General features: G+C 35.8%; 2 protein-coding genes across 3 annotated transcripts; one reads left to right on the forward strand and one right to left on the reverse strand.

Annotated features, from left to right (window-relative positions):
• Positions 1-3,915: 3,915 nt before the first annotated feature.
• LOC104747839 (uncharacterized) lies at positions 3,916-8,583 on the reverse strand. Its single transcript, XM_087488576.1, has 8 exons — positions 7,643-8,583; positions 5,973-6,185; positions 5,680-5,880; positions 5,452-5,559; positions 5,171-5,308; positions 4,838-5,089; positions 4,427-4,747; positions 3,916-4,337 (listed from the first exon to the last, which is right to left on the reverse strand). The coding sequence occupies exons 1-8, from the start codon at positions 8,321-8,323 to the stop codon at positions 4,149-4,151; spliced, it is 2,103 nt and encodes a 700-aa protein (XP_087344702.1). The 5' UTR covers positions 8,324-8,583; the 3' UTR covers positions 3,916-4,148.
• Positions 8,584-10,233: 1,650 nt separating this feature from the next.
• LOC104747838 (phenylacetaldehyde synthase) lies at positions 10,234-15,362 on the forward strand. Of its 2 annotated transcripts, none has more exons than XM_087488577.1 (13): positions 10,234-10,680; positions 12,347-12,479; positions 12,776-12,848; positions 12,963-13,193; positions 13,337-13,500; positions 13,578-13,718; positions 13,796-13,855; positions 13,952-14,116; positions 14,208-14,264; positions 14,334-14,398; positions 14,508-14,631; positions 14,706-14,843; positions 14,952-15,362. In XM_087488577.1, the coding sequence occupies exons 2-13, from the start codon at positions 12,378-12,380 to the stop codon at positions 15,069-15,071; spliced, it is 1,440 nt and encodes a 479-aa protein (XP_087344703.1). In that variant the 5' UTR covers positions 10,234-10,680; positions 12,347-12,377; the 3' UTR covers positions 15,072-15,362. The 2 variants fall into 2 exon arrangements, with proteins under 2 accessions (XP_087344703.1, XP_010467844.2); XM_010469542.3 differs by lacking the exon at positions 10,234-10,680 and adding an exon at positions 11,886-12,243.
• The last annotated feature ends 1,912 nt before the right edge of the window (positions 15,363-17,274 follow it).

Below are 17,274 nucleotides of genomic sequence, written 5' to 3' on the forward strand. Positions count from 1 at the left end.
GCTTGTTTGTTGTTCAGATTCGTCTTGGCACAGGTAAGTGCATGACCATGGCTTATCTAAGCTAGAGGAACCTTTAACTTGCTTGTTTGGTGTCGTTAGACTTGTTAGATTGTTGGTATGGGCGTTAGGAAGCTTTCTTGTGGCTTGGGAATGAGTTTCTGTGGTTGTAGGAACGAAATCCGGCGAGAAGCTTCGGGGAAATCACGGTGCTCGACGTTGCGTCGATCGATGCATATCATGCATCGGTCGATGCAAGTGCGAGGACAGCGCGTAAAACTCTAGGGTTTTCGTGTTGCGTCGAGCATGCGTCGGTCGATGCAGACTGGGTATCGGTCGATGCAAGTTACACTTGCATCGGTCGATGCAGCTTCTGTGTCGATAGATGCTTCCCCATTTGGCATCGGTCGATGCAGGTGTGGTGTCGGTCGATGCTAAGTCCTGGTTTGTTATGGTCGTTTATTGATTGTTGTGTGTTGGTTATTGATACTCTATTGCTTGTGTGTATAGCCCAGTAGATGGGAGGATTGCCTTACTGAGTGTTTATAAAATACTCATGCATTGCAATATGTGTTTGTGGTGCAGGTAAAGGCAAAGTGTGATCGTGGAATCCAGGCAATGAAGAGGAGGATGTTCTAGGGACTCGGTTTTATGTTGTCTGGCTTTGCTAGGTTGCTAGAGTTGAGTCATTAGAACATTGCTAGGTTGCTGGTTCTATGATTTCTGTTATTTGATTATTGGATATTGTTGATGTTCTGGATATTGGTTATTTATATTTATTGGATTATTATTTATTGGATGTTGGTATTGTATTTCCACTGATGATTGTGTTTGTGGTTAGGTGGCTAGTGGGTATGGGACCACTAGTTGTAGTTTATTTTATTATATTATATTTATTATTATTTATTAAAAAAAAAAAGTCGGTCGTTTCAGCAAACTACTATAAATAACTTGATTGGTGTAGTTATTGCGGATTTCATTTTTTTTGGAAATATGCCCCGCTTATTTAAGTCGCCATTCATGGCCTAACTCTTTGAAGATGGATTGGTTTGAGTGATCGTTTATCTCTGGTGTCACTACTGATGAGAAATTTGTGATTGAACAATGGAAATTTTTGTCTTCAAAGAAGAAGAAAGAAATTAAAGAGGATTACAACTATGACCAGTGACATGCATGCTTTTTACAAAAAATTTCAAAACTCTATCTCTTTTGAAATTAAGAGTGTAAAGCAATTGACTGTCAAAATCAAATGGTTAAAGAACAAGTATGTGGGAAAAGAGGAGAAGAAACCAGTAACCCAAGCCCATGATCTGACTGTTCCAAAATTGCTAAGATAATTTGGGAGTCTGACTATTTGAAAATTGATTGGTTTGAGAGATCGTTCATCCCTGGTGCCATCGCAAAGATGGCCCTCACTACTGATGAGGAATTTGTGAAAGAACAATGGAAAGTTGTGCCTAGAAAGGAGAAAAAGAAAATTGAAGAGGATTGGAAATCATTAGAAGCCTATGAGGTCAAGTATATGTCGGTGAAGATTAGCCTTCTGAACAAGGTAAACTCTGCTATATTCAAATCATCTGATTAGACATTCTGTTTAGAGATGCATTTGCCTTTCTTTTGGTTGTGTGTGTTGGAACCTTATGGCTTATCTTGGCTTTATCTTATTTTGGTTTTGGTTGTATTGATGGTTAATTAGTATCAAATGCATATTGTTTTTCTTTTGTCTTTGGGCTGATATTAATAACAGAAACCAATGAATTTCAAAACCGTGTAATCTTAAGGGAATTTAGTCTAATCTACCACATTCAATATAAAACTTTCCAATTCTACCACAATCATAAACTCCTTTTCCATTCTACCACAAGTGGCATTACAAATGTCAAAAATACCCTTGTGTTTAGTACAACCAAATTATACTATGTCTAACTTGACATTTATTACGTTCTATACTGTAGCGCTGAACAAAAAAAAATCATGTTTGATTTTTTGTGGGTAGATAAGTTCCGATTTGTTGAGGCTGTAGACAAATTATGTTTGATGAATTTATAGAAAAACTATTTCTGTAGACAAGTTGAGTATATAGAAAAACTATTTCTGTAGACAAGTTCCAATTTGTTGGATCTATGAACAAGTCGTGAAACTAGTACTATACAAGCCATGGAACTTAGTATCTAAATGTAATTAAGTATAACTTGTCCACAAACAACAAAACCAACTTGTCTACTAAAAAAAAGAAGAGATTTGGTCCAAAGGAACTAGTTTACCAGATATGATCCATCTACAACCAAATCATGTGGTCCACACTGTAAACCTGGCTGGATTGTGGACAACATCTTTAATAGACGTATCACTGGATCTGGTCCATCAAAACATGTCCACAACGACACCACAACCACACCAGTTTCTCAACCATCTCCGGCCAAATCTCCGCCATTCTATACGCCACAAATCCACCGTAGCTTACGAATACACCGAGACCCTTCCTCCTCCTTCGACACAACAACAACCAAGTTTCTTCAATCCTCCAGCGAGGCTCCTCGTCTGAATCTCGACGCTCCGATCTGGATTCCTCGAGTAAGATTTCCCGAAGAAGACCAAATCGGGGATGAAGAGATTGAAAGATTTCGAGAGATCGGAGACTTGGTGAACGAACTGCCATTTAGAGTTTCCACCGTATCTGTGGAGCATGACGAGATTGGGACGAGAGATTCTATGGTGGCCGGAGATCCAGAAATGTACAGTGGTTTCTCCGTCGTCTAGATCGACGGTTACAGGTCGAAGATCGCAGAAAACCAAGAAATACATAGATAAGAAGGAATCGGCGATTTTGATGAGTATCGGAAAATTGAAGAAACATGAAACCAGGAATCAGAAAGGAAGCGTGATCTCAGGAATCAGAGAGAAATGAGTAATTGGAGGAGATCTTCTTTATTAATGAAAAAACAAATAAATACTGTTTCCCTTTTATATTGTGAATGCAATGTAAAGAATTTGTAGGGTTATAATGGTCATTTCGAAAGACACTTGTGGTAGTCCTTAAAATTCTCTAATTCACCCAACCAATGGCTAACTAGACTATCCATCTATCTACTACATAAAGCCCAAATTCACCAGATAAACATCCAACCTTACTAGACTTTTCCTCGATCTATCGCATAAATTCGACTCTTAAAGGTTTCTCTCTCTCTGCTCTCGCTCTCTCTCTCTATCATGGCAAATGATAATCAGACAAAGGAAAAGGCGTTGGCGTTAAATAAACTGAGGGAAGTGGCATTGGTTCCGGAACCGGTGAAAACTCCACTATTTCTTCTTCTATTATTGTGGCTTTTTGCTGTTATTTGTAGACATACAACTACTTAGTGTTTTATCAGACTCACGACTATCGAGCTTTGAGAATGGGGGTCGCTGAAGTTCATCAACCTATACAATTCAAACTGTAGATATACCATCCAAAGTCAAATCATACAAAAAAAACATATAAAAATAAGCAAATGAGGGTAACTTTACTTATTACCTTTATACGCAGAGAGAGAGAGAGAGAGGACTGACCATATGATGAACACAAATGTTAACTCACATTTTACTGCGGTGGAAAAGTAAGAAAACGAGAAAACTGAGACATGCTTATTGTGTCTGGATCTCTGATCCTTTTTATCACAAAAGAACTTGTTTGAAAACTTCTTTCATGCTCTTGTATATTAGCCATCTCTCATTGAAGCTTGAAGCTTTGGTTTTTTAAAGTTGTACAGAAACACACTTTTTTGCTTAATTCAAGTGCTTGATTTCGTGTTTCACAATGATTCTCAGAATAAATTAATTAGACTATGCTTACTCTTTCAGTATGGATATTACTAATTTGCATTTTTGTCAAGTCAAATCTATTTAATCTGATATTTCAGGTAAAAAAGAAAATATCTATGAACAAAACAATACTTCAACCTAGGGAAATTGATGCGATACCAAAACGCTTTTCCACAATTTTTTTCTGCAAAATGTAACACTAACAATGGAGGAATGCAAAAATGCAAATCTGGAATAAGTATGTTTTTTTTTTTTTTTTTATGTTATCCTACAGTGCCATGATTTGATCATTATACAGTATCCATGGAAATGGTCGTTGAGAAAAGTGAAGTACTATATGGAAACACTGATTATTTTTTCGTGTCACCGTCTTTTTCTTCTTCTTCCTCGTCATCAGATTTAGCGAAGATGGTCTTAGGCTGAGTCTGAGAGTAAGCAGGAGCAATAAACTTAGGATCTTTTACAGCAACCTCTGCGTATTTCAATATCGCTTCTCTTGGATCTTCCTCCATCCACGTCTCTTTGATCATCCCACCTTGCTGCAAATACACACACAACAACAATATTTCAATATACACAGATAGATAACCCGAATGGCAAAATCAAAGACGATACCAAGGCTCATTACCTTCATAAGATACTGTGTTAACAAGCTACTACCAGTAGTCCTAACTCTTCCACCATGACCAGGACCTGACATGGGAACCTCAGGCTTGTGGGATTTAAGAGGATCCTTCAATGCTTTCTCTCTTTCTCGTTTACGGCTTGGTGCGTCTCTGAACAATGGTAATGCATGAGGATTGTGTATTACTGGTTCTGGTTGGTAATCGTCTACAGATTTCTTCCTTGGTGCACGTGCAACACAGACGCATGCGCCTCTCTTGCTCTGGGTTGGATCGTAAAGGATGTGAGTTCCTCCTTGGCTTTTGTCTCCAAATGTTGCAAATATCTACAGCAATGGAGGAAATCAGATGTGAAGTTGAGAATCACATTTAATTAGAGGAAGGGAACAGTGCTTTTTATTGTTGTTGATGTTTACCTGATTCAACTTTGTGTGCCAAGCACATTGCACCACACTGCAAGTCGGAGAGATTCCGACTTTCTGAACAATCTCCAGTTTGGTGCGATCGTAGAAGCAGAGCAAGCCTCCTGTTGAGCTATCTTTCTCAACGGATGTTCCAGTCAGAATGATTTGTTCGTCTGGACTAAAGGCCACGTTGGTTTGGGGATAATTATTAGGGAGACCCTCGAAAGCTTTTAGAGCTTCTTTCATCTGCCGCAAGTCCCAAACCTGATCAAAATTCAAAAAGAACTCAGTTTCTACTGCTGAGCAAGCTGGTCAAAAACAGGATATAATCTATCTAAGGTATACCTTTAGAGAACCATCAAAACTCCTTGACAACAGGATTCTCCCATCACTAGAGAACTTTACAGAGGTTATATCATCAGTGTGGGCATTCCCTACGTATATATCTGGCCGGCTTCCCCATCCCGGTTTGCCACTCCAAATCTGGATCCAAAGAAAAAGAAAGATATAAGACCATTAATCTGGGCAAATTACGTTGCATTCTAGCCGTGTTAGACTATATAGAGCAAAAAGTTTCCATGACACAATGTAATCAGGAAGTCAGAACAAGCCTTTCCAAACATTACCTGTATAGATCCATCTCCTACGCCACCGGCGATACGATTTCCATCACGGTCCCAAGCACAGGTAGTAACTGGAACCCTCCCCGGTCTAGCAAGCTTCGGCTTAATAACCTGTTCCAATAAAACAGTAAAATGATACCACTTGCATGCTAAAATCAAACCACCATTTTCATTTGAGAAGAATTGCAAAATCAGAAACTGTAAGTGTGCATACAGACAGGTAAAAAGTACCTGCGTTTGGCTTAGGAAGTTATTAACATCCCATATACGCAAAGACCCGTCTTCCGACGAAGTCAGAACCGTTTCCTTAGTCCACGGATTCCATTCCCCGCAAGTCAACCCACAAATATGTCCCTTAGTGTTCTTCAGATCACGAATATACATATCACCCTTCATGAACTCGCCAAGAGTAAGTCCATCTCGATCAAAAATCTGAAATTCAAAAAGAAGAAACGAAAGTGAGCAATTCAGAGGAACTGTAATAGAGAGTCAAGAGGAAACGTCTTCATGAGACACATATATACCTTAGCTTGTGCTGAACCAGTAACACATAGAAATTGACCAGAAGTGGGACTCCAGCTCAAGCTGCGAACTTGGTGACCCTCAGATGGTTCGATCTGCCTAAAAGACTTCAGTCTATAATCCATCCCTTGGAAGTCGTACAAGCGCACAGTGTAGTCATAGCTGCCGGAAAGAACTCTAGCTCCATTACTATCTACAGCTAGAGACGAAACTATCTGATTCCACGAAACAAAATTTTTTTTGTTCAATTTTGAATTTAAAATCTGATTCCATGAGAGTTTTAGGGTGTTATTGAATTAAGGATTTTAAGAGATTTTAATTAAGGGGGAGGTATTGGTTTAGGATTTAGAAAGAGTTTTAATGACTTTGTGTTTTTAAAAATCTTGCTGATTTTTAAAATCATAGAAAATTAGAAAGTAAAAATGAAGGATTCTATAAGAGATTGTTTAGGAAGTTATTTTAAATCTTGCTGATTTGTGTTTCCTAATCTTGTAAAATATTTCATAAAATCTTTCAAAATCTTTCTATTTGATGAAAGAGTTTTCATGACTTTTGTTATGAAGGAAATGTTATAAAATCCTAAACCAATAACACAAAATTTGAATTCATTAACAATCCATGATTCTTTTGTTTTAATTGAATAACATAAAACTTTTAATGACTTTATAAGACTCTTAATCCAATAACACTAGATTTATCAAGATTTTAGATAACTTTTTACAAATCCACAACCAATAACACCAAATTTTTAAAGAGTTTTAAAAAGTTTTGATTGAATAACAACATATTTTACATAACTTTTAAAATCATTCAAATTCTTTCTAAATCCTAAACCAATAACCCCCCTAACCCAGGACATTAGTGGATTTAAAAGTCTAATGCATTTGTGTGGACTTTATAATGCATATAAGGTGGATTTGAAAGTCATTGATAATGTATTTTTGGTGATTGTTATGGATTTCTTTAAAAGTTATTATATATATATATATATTTTTCATAAACTGTGTTATACACTAAAATTATATTAAATTAACAACACCTAGACTTTTACACATGTTATGGAAAACTTGAATTAAACTGTCTTTGTTTTCAATCCAGATTTTTGGTGTAATTAAAGAACCCAGATGTCATGAACCCAGAAGAAAAAAAAATAAAGAACACAAAAAAAATCTCAAAAATAACACAGATTTGATGAATAAGTGTGATTATATACAAAAGGGTTTGAGGAGGAAGAAACAGAGATTGAACCAAGAAAAAAAAAAGGTGTGATTATATCATAAACCAAAAAAAAAGTTATAGATTATAAACCCAGAAAAAAAAAGTTAAAGAACACAAAAAAAAATTCTCAAAAATAATACAGATCTGATGAATAAGTGTGATTATATAAAAGGATTGAGAAAAAAAAATCAAACAATAATATGTCAAAGGCTAGAGATCCATCTATAGAGAGAAGAAGAAAATGAAATGATTGAGAAAAGTGTGGTATTGTGTTTGTTCATATATTAGAAGCAAAGTACGTTAAAATCCAAAATCACACAAAATCTCATAAATATTGAATAACACTAGATTTTAAAGGATTTTTTAAAATACCCAATTGAATAACACCTGATTCTTAAATACATCAGACTCTTTTAAAAACCACAATCCAATAACACCCCCTTACATTATATACCTTTGTATGTCCCTTGAGTTGAATCTCTTTGCCCAGAGGAATCTGGTAACGATTCTCCTCGTTGTCATTAGCATCATCGTCATCTGAATCTTCATCCGAGTCTACAGCAGCCGGAGGAGGCGGCGGAGGACCGATCATATCATCTTCATCATCAGAATCATTACTGTTCACGAGTCCCTTTGGTGGCGGCGGTGGTCCCATTAAAACTCCGTCATCCTCCTCTTGCGTCGGTTTAGACGGAGGAGGTGGCCGACCCATGGCTACAGCATCATTGGAAGGAGCTAGACTGGAGCTATTAGGGTTACGATTCGGACCGCGAACGCTTCGGACCCAGGTTTCAGAGGAAGAAGACAGTGAAGGGAATCCGAATTCAGATTTACCGGAATTAGAATGCTTCGTGGCAAAATCAGACGAGACTTCGGCTTCGGTGGTGGCTACATCGGTGCGGCGAGTTGCGTTGTGGATAGCTTCGGTTGGCGCCGAAACATTCGATGTCTTACCGAACGAAAGAGGAAAATGAGCTCTTAGACCTTCCAGTTCATCCTCCATGGCTAACCTCTTCTTCTTCTTGTTCTTCGTCAAATTTGGTTTCGTTTTATATAAAGTCCGGTGACCTCGCCGCCATGAAAATTCCCCGGCGGTGATGTACCGGCAAAAAGAGATGGTGGCGGTTAAGCCCATAAACAATAAACATAACCATATTGGGCCTCAAATGCCCATTAATATAAATATAAATTGACTCTCAATATAAATGCCCAACAATACCCACCTTTCACACACTTAAACCATAATTTGTTTTTTTGTTTTTACATTTGCCATCAACAGAAACACAGTAATTGTTGTGGGCAAAATTATCAGCGAGAATTTTCATTTTACATAATCATCTTAAATCCAATATACAACTTTGATGGTTTGATAATTTGGTTGAAAAGAGAAAAGAAAAAAAATGAAACACATGGCTCATATTCTGGATCAAGAGTTTGATTGTAGGTGTTTAATTTGGAGAGATTGAGTAAGCATTCATCCACCTTATTGTCGCGTATGCCAAAAAAAAAATATTATTCCAAGAGTTATTTTCTAAAAAACCTTATTTTGGTTAACAAATAAATTTAGTTTTTGGATCTTTCATAAGATCATCAAGTAATTATAATTGTTTATTTAACTACCACTTGGATTATTTCCAAAAGTATTGAGATTCTCAAGTGTAAAAAAATTGCTTATTGCCTCGAAAGAAAATAAAATTATAGATTATAGACAAAAACAAATGTTAACCAACCAAAAATAATGTGAACCTAGAAATTGTCAGGAAAAAATTAGTAATAAAGAAATGTAAACCTATATAAAAATATATATAATAATGTGATAGGTTTAATCTGAAACCATCCCTATTTGGATCTGTGTAATTGATTAGTGAAATTGAGATAGTTGATGGCAAAAAAATGAAGTGGCCAAAATTTAGTTAGGTCATATATTGTACTATCATATTCTTTGTCTACCAATCTAATAGAAGATAGGAGAGGGTGTTCGCGATTTAACGTTGTAGTTTTGCTATTATGAGTAAACAAAATTTGGTTTATATTGGTATGTAGAAAGTATATATGTACTATGTGAAGTTTGTGGCGATTCCCGTATACATCAAGTTTTAAACCAGACTTTTAGGCTCGCAAACAAAAAGTACAGAGATATTATACTATATACATATCAACTAATTAATAGACTGAAGAATTAGGCAAGTTGATAGTACTACAGTTGTGTTTGCACCCAAAAGAAGAAGAAAAAAAAGAAGAAATTGGCAACTTGATACTACAGTTGTGTCTTATACACTTTCTATATTTTGGGGTTTTCTATTTAGCACTTTTTTTTGTATCCTCTAAATAACTATTCAGAATAGTATATTTTCTCTACAAGTTGTCAATATTCAAATGTGGATTTGAAATCGTACTTAATTAACCATCGTCCAGTTTAGTGTGGGATGTGTGGAACTCTAAACGCGAATATATATGTTTGGCATTTGCTTTCAAGACAACAAAATAATTTAAGAATGGTTGATTGTGATTCATGGCACGTACCATTTTCATTTTAACCGCAGTTTACCTTGGCCAGTGTTAGCCGGATATACGATAAGTGTTTAATCGATCTCTAATTAGCGTTCTCGATCACTACCAAAATTTATAAAAATTCTACTAATTAATTAATCACATGCATGAACTATTAAAATCAATCAGTCATGGAGCAAATCAACTTAAAGAGTATCAAGATTACTTACGTATATTATAATTAGGGAATCAAACTAAAGAGATATATTATCTCATGTTGGCATGTTGCACGTTACTAGCATATATTTATATATTCTGAGATTGTGCAGATTAGGAAAGTACGTATTTTTCATTTAACAATTGTAATATACTAATATATATACGTACATGTGCCTTTCTTAATCAAGTAAATGTATATATCATTGGAGTGGTTAGTTTCTTAAACATACGTTATATTTCAATACTCCAAGATTTGACCCCTTCATTTAAATTAGGGAATTTGCACTCAATAACCAACAAAAAAACTATAATTAGCCCACTAACTATTCTAACCATGTATAACTAATATACTCTATAAAAACTATAATATATACTATATTACCCTTGTCCTTACTATTTCCTTCCACCCTCTTCCACTACCATCCCCACCCCCTACCACCACCTTCCCCACCCCCTAAAACCACCATCTCCACCTCCTACCACCACCTCTTTACCACCATCACCACTAAGGTTTCCAATGTGCTTCTAGGGTTTAGATTTTCTCCAGCTAAACCTCCGGCCACCGCTATTCACGGCCTCCAGCTACCGGCCGCCGGCCAACAATCCCGGCGAACTTTTCTGGCAACCAAATCCGGCGAACAATTCCGGCAAACTTTTCTGGCTACTCCGGCAAGCCACCACCGGAGTACCACCTCCGGCCAACCACCGCCGGCCAACCACCACCGGCCAGTCACCTTCGGCCAGCCACCTCCGACCAGTCACCACTGTCCTCTACCACCATTGGTAATTTTGCACTGCTCTCATCCTAATCTTCTAATTTTTTAAATATAGTGTTATTTACTACCATAGTTTTTTTGTTTTGGTTACTGACCTAATTCACCCTTTAAATTATACTATTAAGTAATCGGCGGCCAAAAAAAAAAAAAAAAAAAGTAATCGGCGGCATATTAATTATTTCGATACGTGAGGTTAAAATTTGATTTGCTTACGACCAAATTTGTCAGGTGACTTATGGAGGGTCATATTCGAGACGTTTACAGACAAATGAAAATAGCTACTAATTGAATTGATCTCTTTTTTTTTATGCACGTTCAAATTTTGTAAGAACCATCCTCACGTCTTCCCTTTTACCACTATTAACTGTGTCATTATTACCACATGAGTTTTGGATCGGTCGCATTTTCCAGGTCTTTATTTTTTCTTCCAAATATTAGGTTTAAATGTTACAGTATGCGTTTTTTTATTAAAACGTGATTCTCTCAACGACATACCCATTCACAAAAACTTGTGTTGAATTACAAAATGTAAAGGATACGTCCATAACTCACATATATTATTCATCTTTCTTCTATTTGTTGTGTTTGATGTCACTGTACCGAATTTTGTTTTTCATGTAAATTATGATTAGAAGTGTTTGCAGAACGAGGGAATGCGAAATAAAAAAAATTACATATCTATCTATATATATATATACCATTATTGGGTTTTAATATATATATATAATTTTTTATAAATGTTTTCCAATAACACTTGGTTTAAAATACTTCTTTTTTTTTTTTCTCAAAGTACGAGTCTTTTAAGACGTTGTTATGTTGTTAATTTGTTATTTGTGTGTTTGGGCGTGAAACATGGCAATCACATAGCTTTCTTCTTATTTTTCCTATAGTGAGATATCTCTTACTCTTAACTATTCGATTCCAACTCACCCTCGTCTACTAGGAAACAACGTACGTAGGATCTTTATAGCAAAAAAATTATCTGACCCCAAGTCTCTCCAAATTCAATTATGTATGATTGAGTTTATTATTAGGGTCGTCATCTTTACATATATATATATATATATATGTATATAAAATATAAAAAAATAAAAGAATATTCGGCAATCACTATCTAAACAAAAAATTCACTTCAGCAGAACTAGCTAGGTCGGCGATTCACTGCAAAGTTATCAAATGTGATAATTGGACTGATTCAAAGAGCTGAGAAACATGAGAAAAAATATGTGAACAATGTCTCTCTGAAACTTCAATTCCCAGTTGAGTTCCCCACTTCTTCTGTCTGACAAACATAAATACATAATCAGTTTGGTCTCGTGACCTTGACATATCATTTTTATTGATGATAACGAATTGAGTGGTTACAATAAAAAATACCTGGAAGATATTTGATTCATTCAATTTCTTTTCTTTTTTTTGGTTAAATAATAAATAAATAACGTCCGGGGCCTATAAATAAGAGAGATATCCACTCCCACTGAAAACCCAAAATCAATCAGAAAGAAAGAGAGCTTCTGAGGCATACAAAACTGAATACAAAAGAAAAAAAAAAAAAAAAAACACAAAAAATGTAAGTCACTGAAGAGAATTTGGAATTCCCAATTTTTTTTTTATTTTTTTTGTTAAGATTTTCAGACGAAACTTATCTGTTTTTTTTTGTAATTTTGGTTCAGGGAAAATGGAAGTAAGAAGGTGTTGAAGCCGATGGATTCAGAGCAACTGAGAGAATACGGACATCGAATGGTTGATTTCATTGCCGATTATTACAAAACCATTGAAGATTTCCCTGTTCTTAGTCAAGTTCAGGTCACCCATTTCTTCTTTCTTGAAACATTTCAATTTTGATCTGGGTTTATTATGGGTTTTATTATATAGAACCTATTCGGATTGTGAGAAGTTGGGCTTGTATAAAGTTTCGAAATTTATCGTTCCCAGGTGTTGTGAGAGACCTAACTTTCTTTTAAATTGGTTACGACCAAATTCTAGTGGTACATTGTGGTTTGCGAGTAGCAAGTTTCTTCTTTTAGTGTGTTAAGAAGATCTCTCTGTTTTAATTTATTTACAATTGTTGGAATTTTTTCTTTTTTTTTTTTGTGATGCAGCCTGGTTATCTTCATAAGCTTTTGCCTGATTCTGCACCAGACCACCCTGAAACTCTTGACCAAGTTCTTGATGGTGATGATTACATTATTATTATTATTTTTTTTTGAGCATTTTCTGATGAACATAGATAACATACTAAGCCCCTGTTTCATGCAACCATCTTATTTGTGTTTTTCATTTTGGCAGATGTTCGGTCGAAGATCTTACCTGGAGTTACGCATTGGCAAAGCCCGAGTTTTTTTGCTTATTACCCTTCTAACAGCAGTGTTGCCGGTTTCTTGGGTGAGATGTTGAGTGCTGGTCTTGGTATTGTTGGTTTTAGTTGGGTTACTTCTCCAGCTGCCACCGAGCTCGAGATGATCGTTCTTGATTGGCTCGCCAAACTGCTCAACCTACCCAAGGAGTTTATGTCCAAAGGTAATCACTTCAAAACAGTACAAAACTTGTTTTCTTGTATTATAATAAGACCTTAGACCTAATAATAAGTGTGACCTTAGACCTAATAATAAGTGTGACTTGATTGATATATATATATATATATATATATATATATATTGTAGAAAACGGAGGTGGAGTGATACAAGGGTCAGCTAGTGAAGCTGTTCTTGTTGTTCTGCTCGCTGCCCGCGATAAAGCCTTAAGAAGCGTTGGCAAAAACGCACTTGAGAAGCTCGTTGTCTACTCCTCTGACCAGACTCATTCAGCTTTACAGAAGGCTTGCCAGGTGCGTTTTGCATATTTTGAAATCAAAGAGTCTTTGTAAAAAAGGAATCTAATTTTCTGCTGTTTATTGGTTGACAGATTGCTGGAATCCATCCGGAGAACTGCAGAATGCTAGAAACCGATGCCTCTACAAATTACGCTCTGCGTCCAGAATTGTTTCAAGAAGCTGTTTCTCGGGATCTTGAAGCTGGACTGATTCCATTCTTTTTATGCGCTAATGTAAGAACTAGCCTATTGATTACTTACCCTCTTGACTTGAAGCATGTCCTCTGAAAAGTTCATTTGTTATATTCCAGGTTGGAACCACTTCTTCAACCGCCGTTGATCCATTAGCTGCACTGGGAAAGATCGCTAACGTTAGTTATTTTCACATTTCCGAAATAGCTTCATAGAAGAAACTTTTAAGGCATAGAAAGTACAACTGATGCTATTTCTCTCGCTACATTTCTCAGAGCAACGAGATATGGTTTCACGTGGATGCAGCTTACGCTGGAAGTGCTTGTATATGTCCAGAGTACCGACAATACATCGACGGTGTGGAAACTGCAGATTCTTTTAACATGAATGCTCACAAATGGTTCCTCACTAATTTTGATTGTTCACTTCTTTGGGTAAAGGTATAGTATAGATCGGTACCCTTTTAATCTCAAATTCTCCTTTCTTACTCTCTTTACGTATATAAGAAAAGGATTAATATTTGGAAAACAGGATCAAGATTCTCTCACTGAAGCGCTTTCAACTAATCCAGAGTTTCTCAAAAACAAGGTAAGAAATATTTTGTTCTTCACAAAAAAAGATTACTAGTCCTAATATAAACTTTATATTTTTGGCCAGGCCTCTCAGGCAAACTTGGTTGTTGATTACAAAGACTGGCAAATCCCTCTCGGAAGAAGATTCAGGTTCTTTGCTTTCGCAGAAAATCAAATTTGAGATTTCTTAAGACTAGCTAGATCTGCTTTACATTTGCATATTTACACACAATCTGAGTTTTGTTTTGTTTATTGACAGATCATTGAAACTATGGATGGTTTTACGACTCTATGGAGCTGAGACCTTGAAGAACTACATAAGAAACCATATCAAACTGGCTATAGTTTTCGAACAACTTGTCTCTCAACATCCTAACTTTGAGGTAACTGTTAGAAAAACTTATCCTGGAAAAAGATTCTTGCAAGAAGGTGAATAAGCGATTATTCTCGTTTGCAGATTGTCACTCCTCGGATCTTTTCTCTTGTCTGTTTCCGCATTGTGCCTGCGAACAACGATGAAAAGAAGTGTAATAACCAAAACCGCAAACTCCTGGAAGCAGTAAACTCTTCAGGGAAACTCTTCATTTCTCACACTGTCAGTGACTTGTCTTTCTTGTTCTTGTTCTTGTTCTTGTTCTTTCTAGTCTTCTAGATTATGTTGTTAATCAATTTATATATGTATTTGCTTTGCGTGAGGAAACAGGCTTTGTCGGGAAAAATCGTACTACGTTGCGCCATAGGAGCACCATTGACGGAGGAGAAGCACGTGAAGGAGGCGTGGAAGGTTATTAAGGATGAAGCATCTTTCTTGCTTCACAAGTAAACATGAGATGAAAAACCAAGAATAAAGCGGTTTTTGCCAACAAACCGAAGCTGGTTTGGTTTGGTTTAATTTGATTTGGTAATAAAATAAAATAAGGTGTATGTCGGTACATTTTAGCACGGTGATCTTTGTATATACGTATATCTATTTGATTATTTATGGTTAATTTATGTAACTAATGATAATATAGAAGTTTGTATTTTATTGTTAGAGCAATTCCAATGGTATACCAAATGTTGCTCTAACTCTATACTGTATTTGGTATAAAACCATCTCTGATTGTTTTTCAAATATTTCTCCAAAAATAGAGAAATGAATAGTGTTGCTCCAAACTATAAAATGCTCCCTCAATTTATATATCTTATATCTAAACAAAGTTATATTATTAATAGTTATATTTAGATAAATCTATATATACATTTTTTAAGTACATTTTGGGTTCTACCTTTTTACTTGTACTTATTTAAATTGTTATTTTGCAATGTTGATCCCTAAACAATTGCACAAAAATACAATAAGTAAAATATGGAAAATCAAAATCGATTACATTAATAATTTAATTATAATTTCCTAAAAAATCGAAAAAAATCAATTAAATTTCTAAAAGATTTCTATTGGTTTATATAGTTTCCTATAATATCTCCACTTAATGGTTATTGTTATTGCTATTTTCCAAATAAAATTTCAATAAAATCGAATACTATTTCTAATATTTCATGCTATCACAATAACATTAATAATATTTCCTAAATCATTTGTAGGAATAATAACTATATTAATACATAATTTGTTTGTATACTTCCCTTAACTATATGTATCATTCATATAGTGATTGAGCGATTTCTTCATCTTCCAAATTTGTATCTGAGATTTTTACTTGATCTCCAATATATTCTCAAACCAACCTCTCTATAAATAGCAATCTATAATTGAGTCTAACTCATCAGAGAAATACAAAATATGTTTTAAGTTTTAAATCGAGTAGTTGTGGCCTGGCGGGATCTAAGACGAGGGTCTGTCTTACAATATATGTGATCCTTAACCTTAAGGTTTATAGAGTCAGACTCCTTGGTACCTCCCTAATCTCCCTTATATTTTTGTACTTTATCGATAATTTTTGTTTAAAAATTATTGCTGACCCTTTGTGTAATACATGTTTGTCTACAATTATTTTGCATTTGTAGCTTTAGGTTATTACAGAAGAATCAAATCATCTAATTCCTTTGATTACGCTACTCACATATTCTTGTCAATCTCTCACATTTACTCTGTAGAATATTGACTTCCTATAGATAGCTTTTACACTCTTGTATATATTTGTATTCTCTCTAATTATCAATATATCAATTACATTCAACATTTACATGGTATCAGAGCATTATGATCCATAACCTAAATTTTTCTTTTTCTCTGTTTTTCTTTCTTTGCCATCATGGCTGCTCTTCCAAATACTCTTACCGCCGACACCATCATCACAAACAATCAAACTCTTCTTCATCTCAATATGACTAATGTCACCAAGCTCACACCAACAAATTATCTCATGTGGAAACTCCAAGTTCATGCTCTTGTTGATGGTCATGGCCTTATTGGTCATCTTTATGGTTCCACTGTGGCTCCATCTCCTCAGGTCATCAACAACAATGTCACCACTCCAAATCCTGACTTTGTTACATGGCAACGACAAGACAAGCTCATTTATAGTGCTTTGCTTGGATCGATGTCCCTTGCTGTTCAACCTATCCTCTCTCGTACCACTCCTCCTGCTCAGATATGGACTACTCTCGCAGCCACCTACGCCAAGCCCAGCTGGGGACATATCAAACAATTACATGATCAACTCAAGCATTGGACGAAGGGCAGCAAGCCAATCGATGAATTTATTCAAGGTTTCACAACTCGGTTTGACACTCTTGCTACTCTTGGCAAGCCGGTTGCTCATGAAGAACAGGTTGACTATATTCTTGAAGGACTTCCTGATGATTATCGCCCTGTAGCTGATCAAATTGAAGGACGTGATGTACCGCCCACGTTAACATACATTCACGAACGTCTTCTCAATCAAGAGGCGAAGATTCTCTCTAAAGCTGCTTCCTCAACGTTTCCTGTTTCTGCTAATCTCGCCACTCAACGCAACAATGCTTCTCATCGTGGTGGTCATTACAACAATGGTAAGAAACACTACAACAATAACAATAACTCG

The sequence above is a fragment of the Camelina sativa genome, chromosome 15 (assembly GCF_030686135.1).
Source record: "Camelina sativa cultivar CO46 ecotype springtype chromosome 15, ASM3068613v1".
Taxonomy (NCBI): Eukaryota; Viridiplantae; Streptophyta; class Magnoliopsida; order Brassicales; family Brassicaceae; genus Camelina; species Camelina sativa.

Excerpts from the sequence above, each read along its gene's own strand:
- LOC104747839 (XM_087488576.1), bottom strand. The coding sequence starts at position 8,323 with ATGGGCTTAACCGCCACCATCTCTTTTTGCCGGTACATCACCGCCGGG. Across the intron at positions 5,309-5,451 it reads TAGGAGATGGATCTATACAG|ATTTGGAGTGGCAAACCGGG; the intron begins GTAATGTTTGGA and ends CTTTGGATCCAG. Across the intron at positions 4,338-4,426 it reads TAACACAGTATCTTATGAAG|CAAGGTGGGATGATCAAAGA; the intron begins GTAATGAGCCTT and ends GTGTATTTGCAG.
- LOC104747838 (XM_010469542.3), top strand. Across the intron at positions 12,480-12,775 it reads CTGTTCTTAGTCAAGTTCAG|CCTGGTTATCTTCATAAGCT; the intron begins GTCACCCATTTC and ends TTTGTGATGCAG. Across the intron at positions 14,844-14,951 it reads AACTCTTCATTTCTCACACT|GCTTTGTCGGGAAAAATCGT; the intron begins GTCAGTGACTTG and ends GTGAGGAAACAG.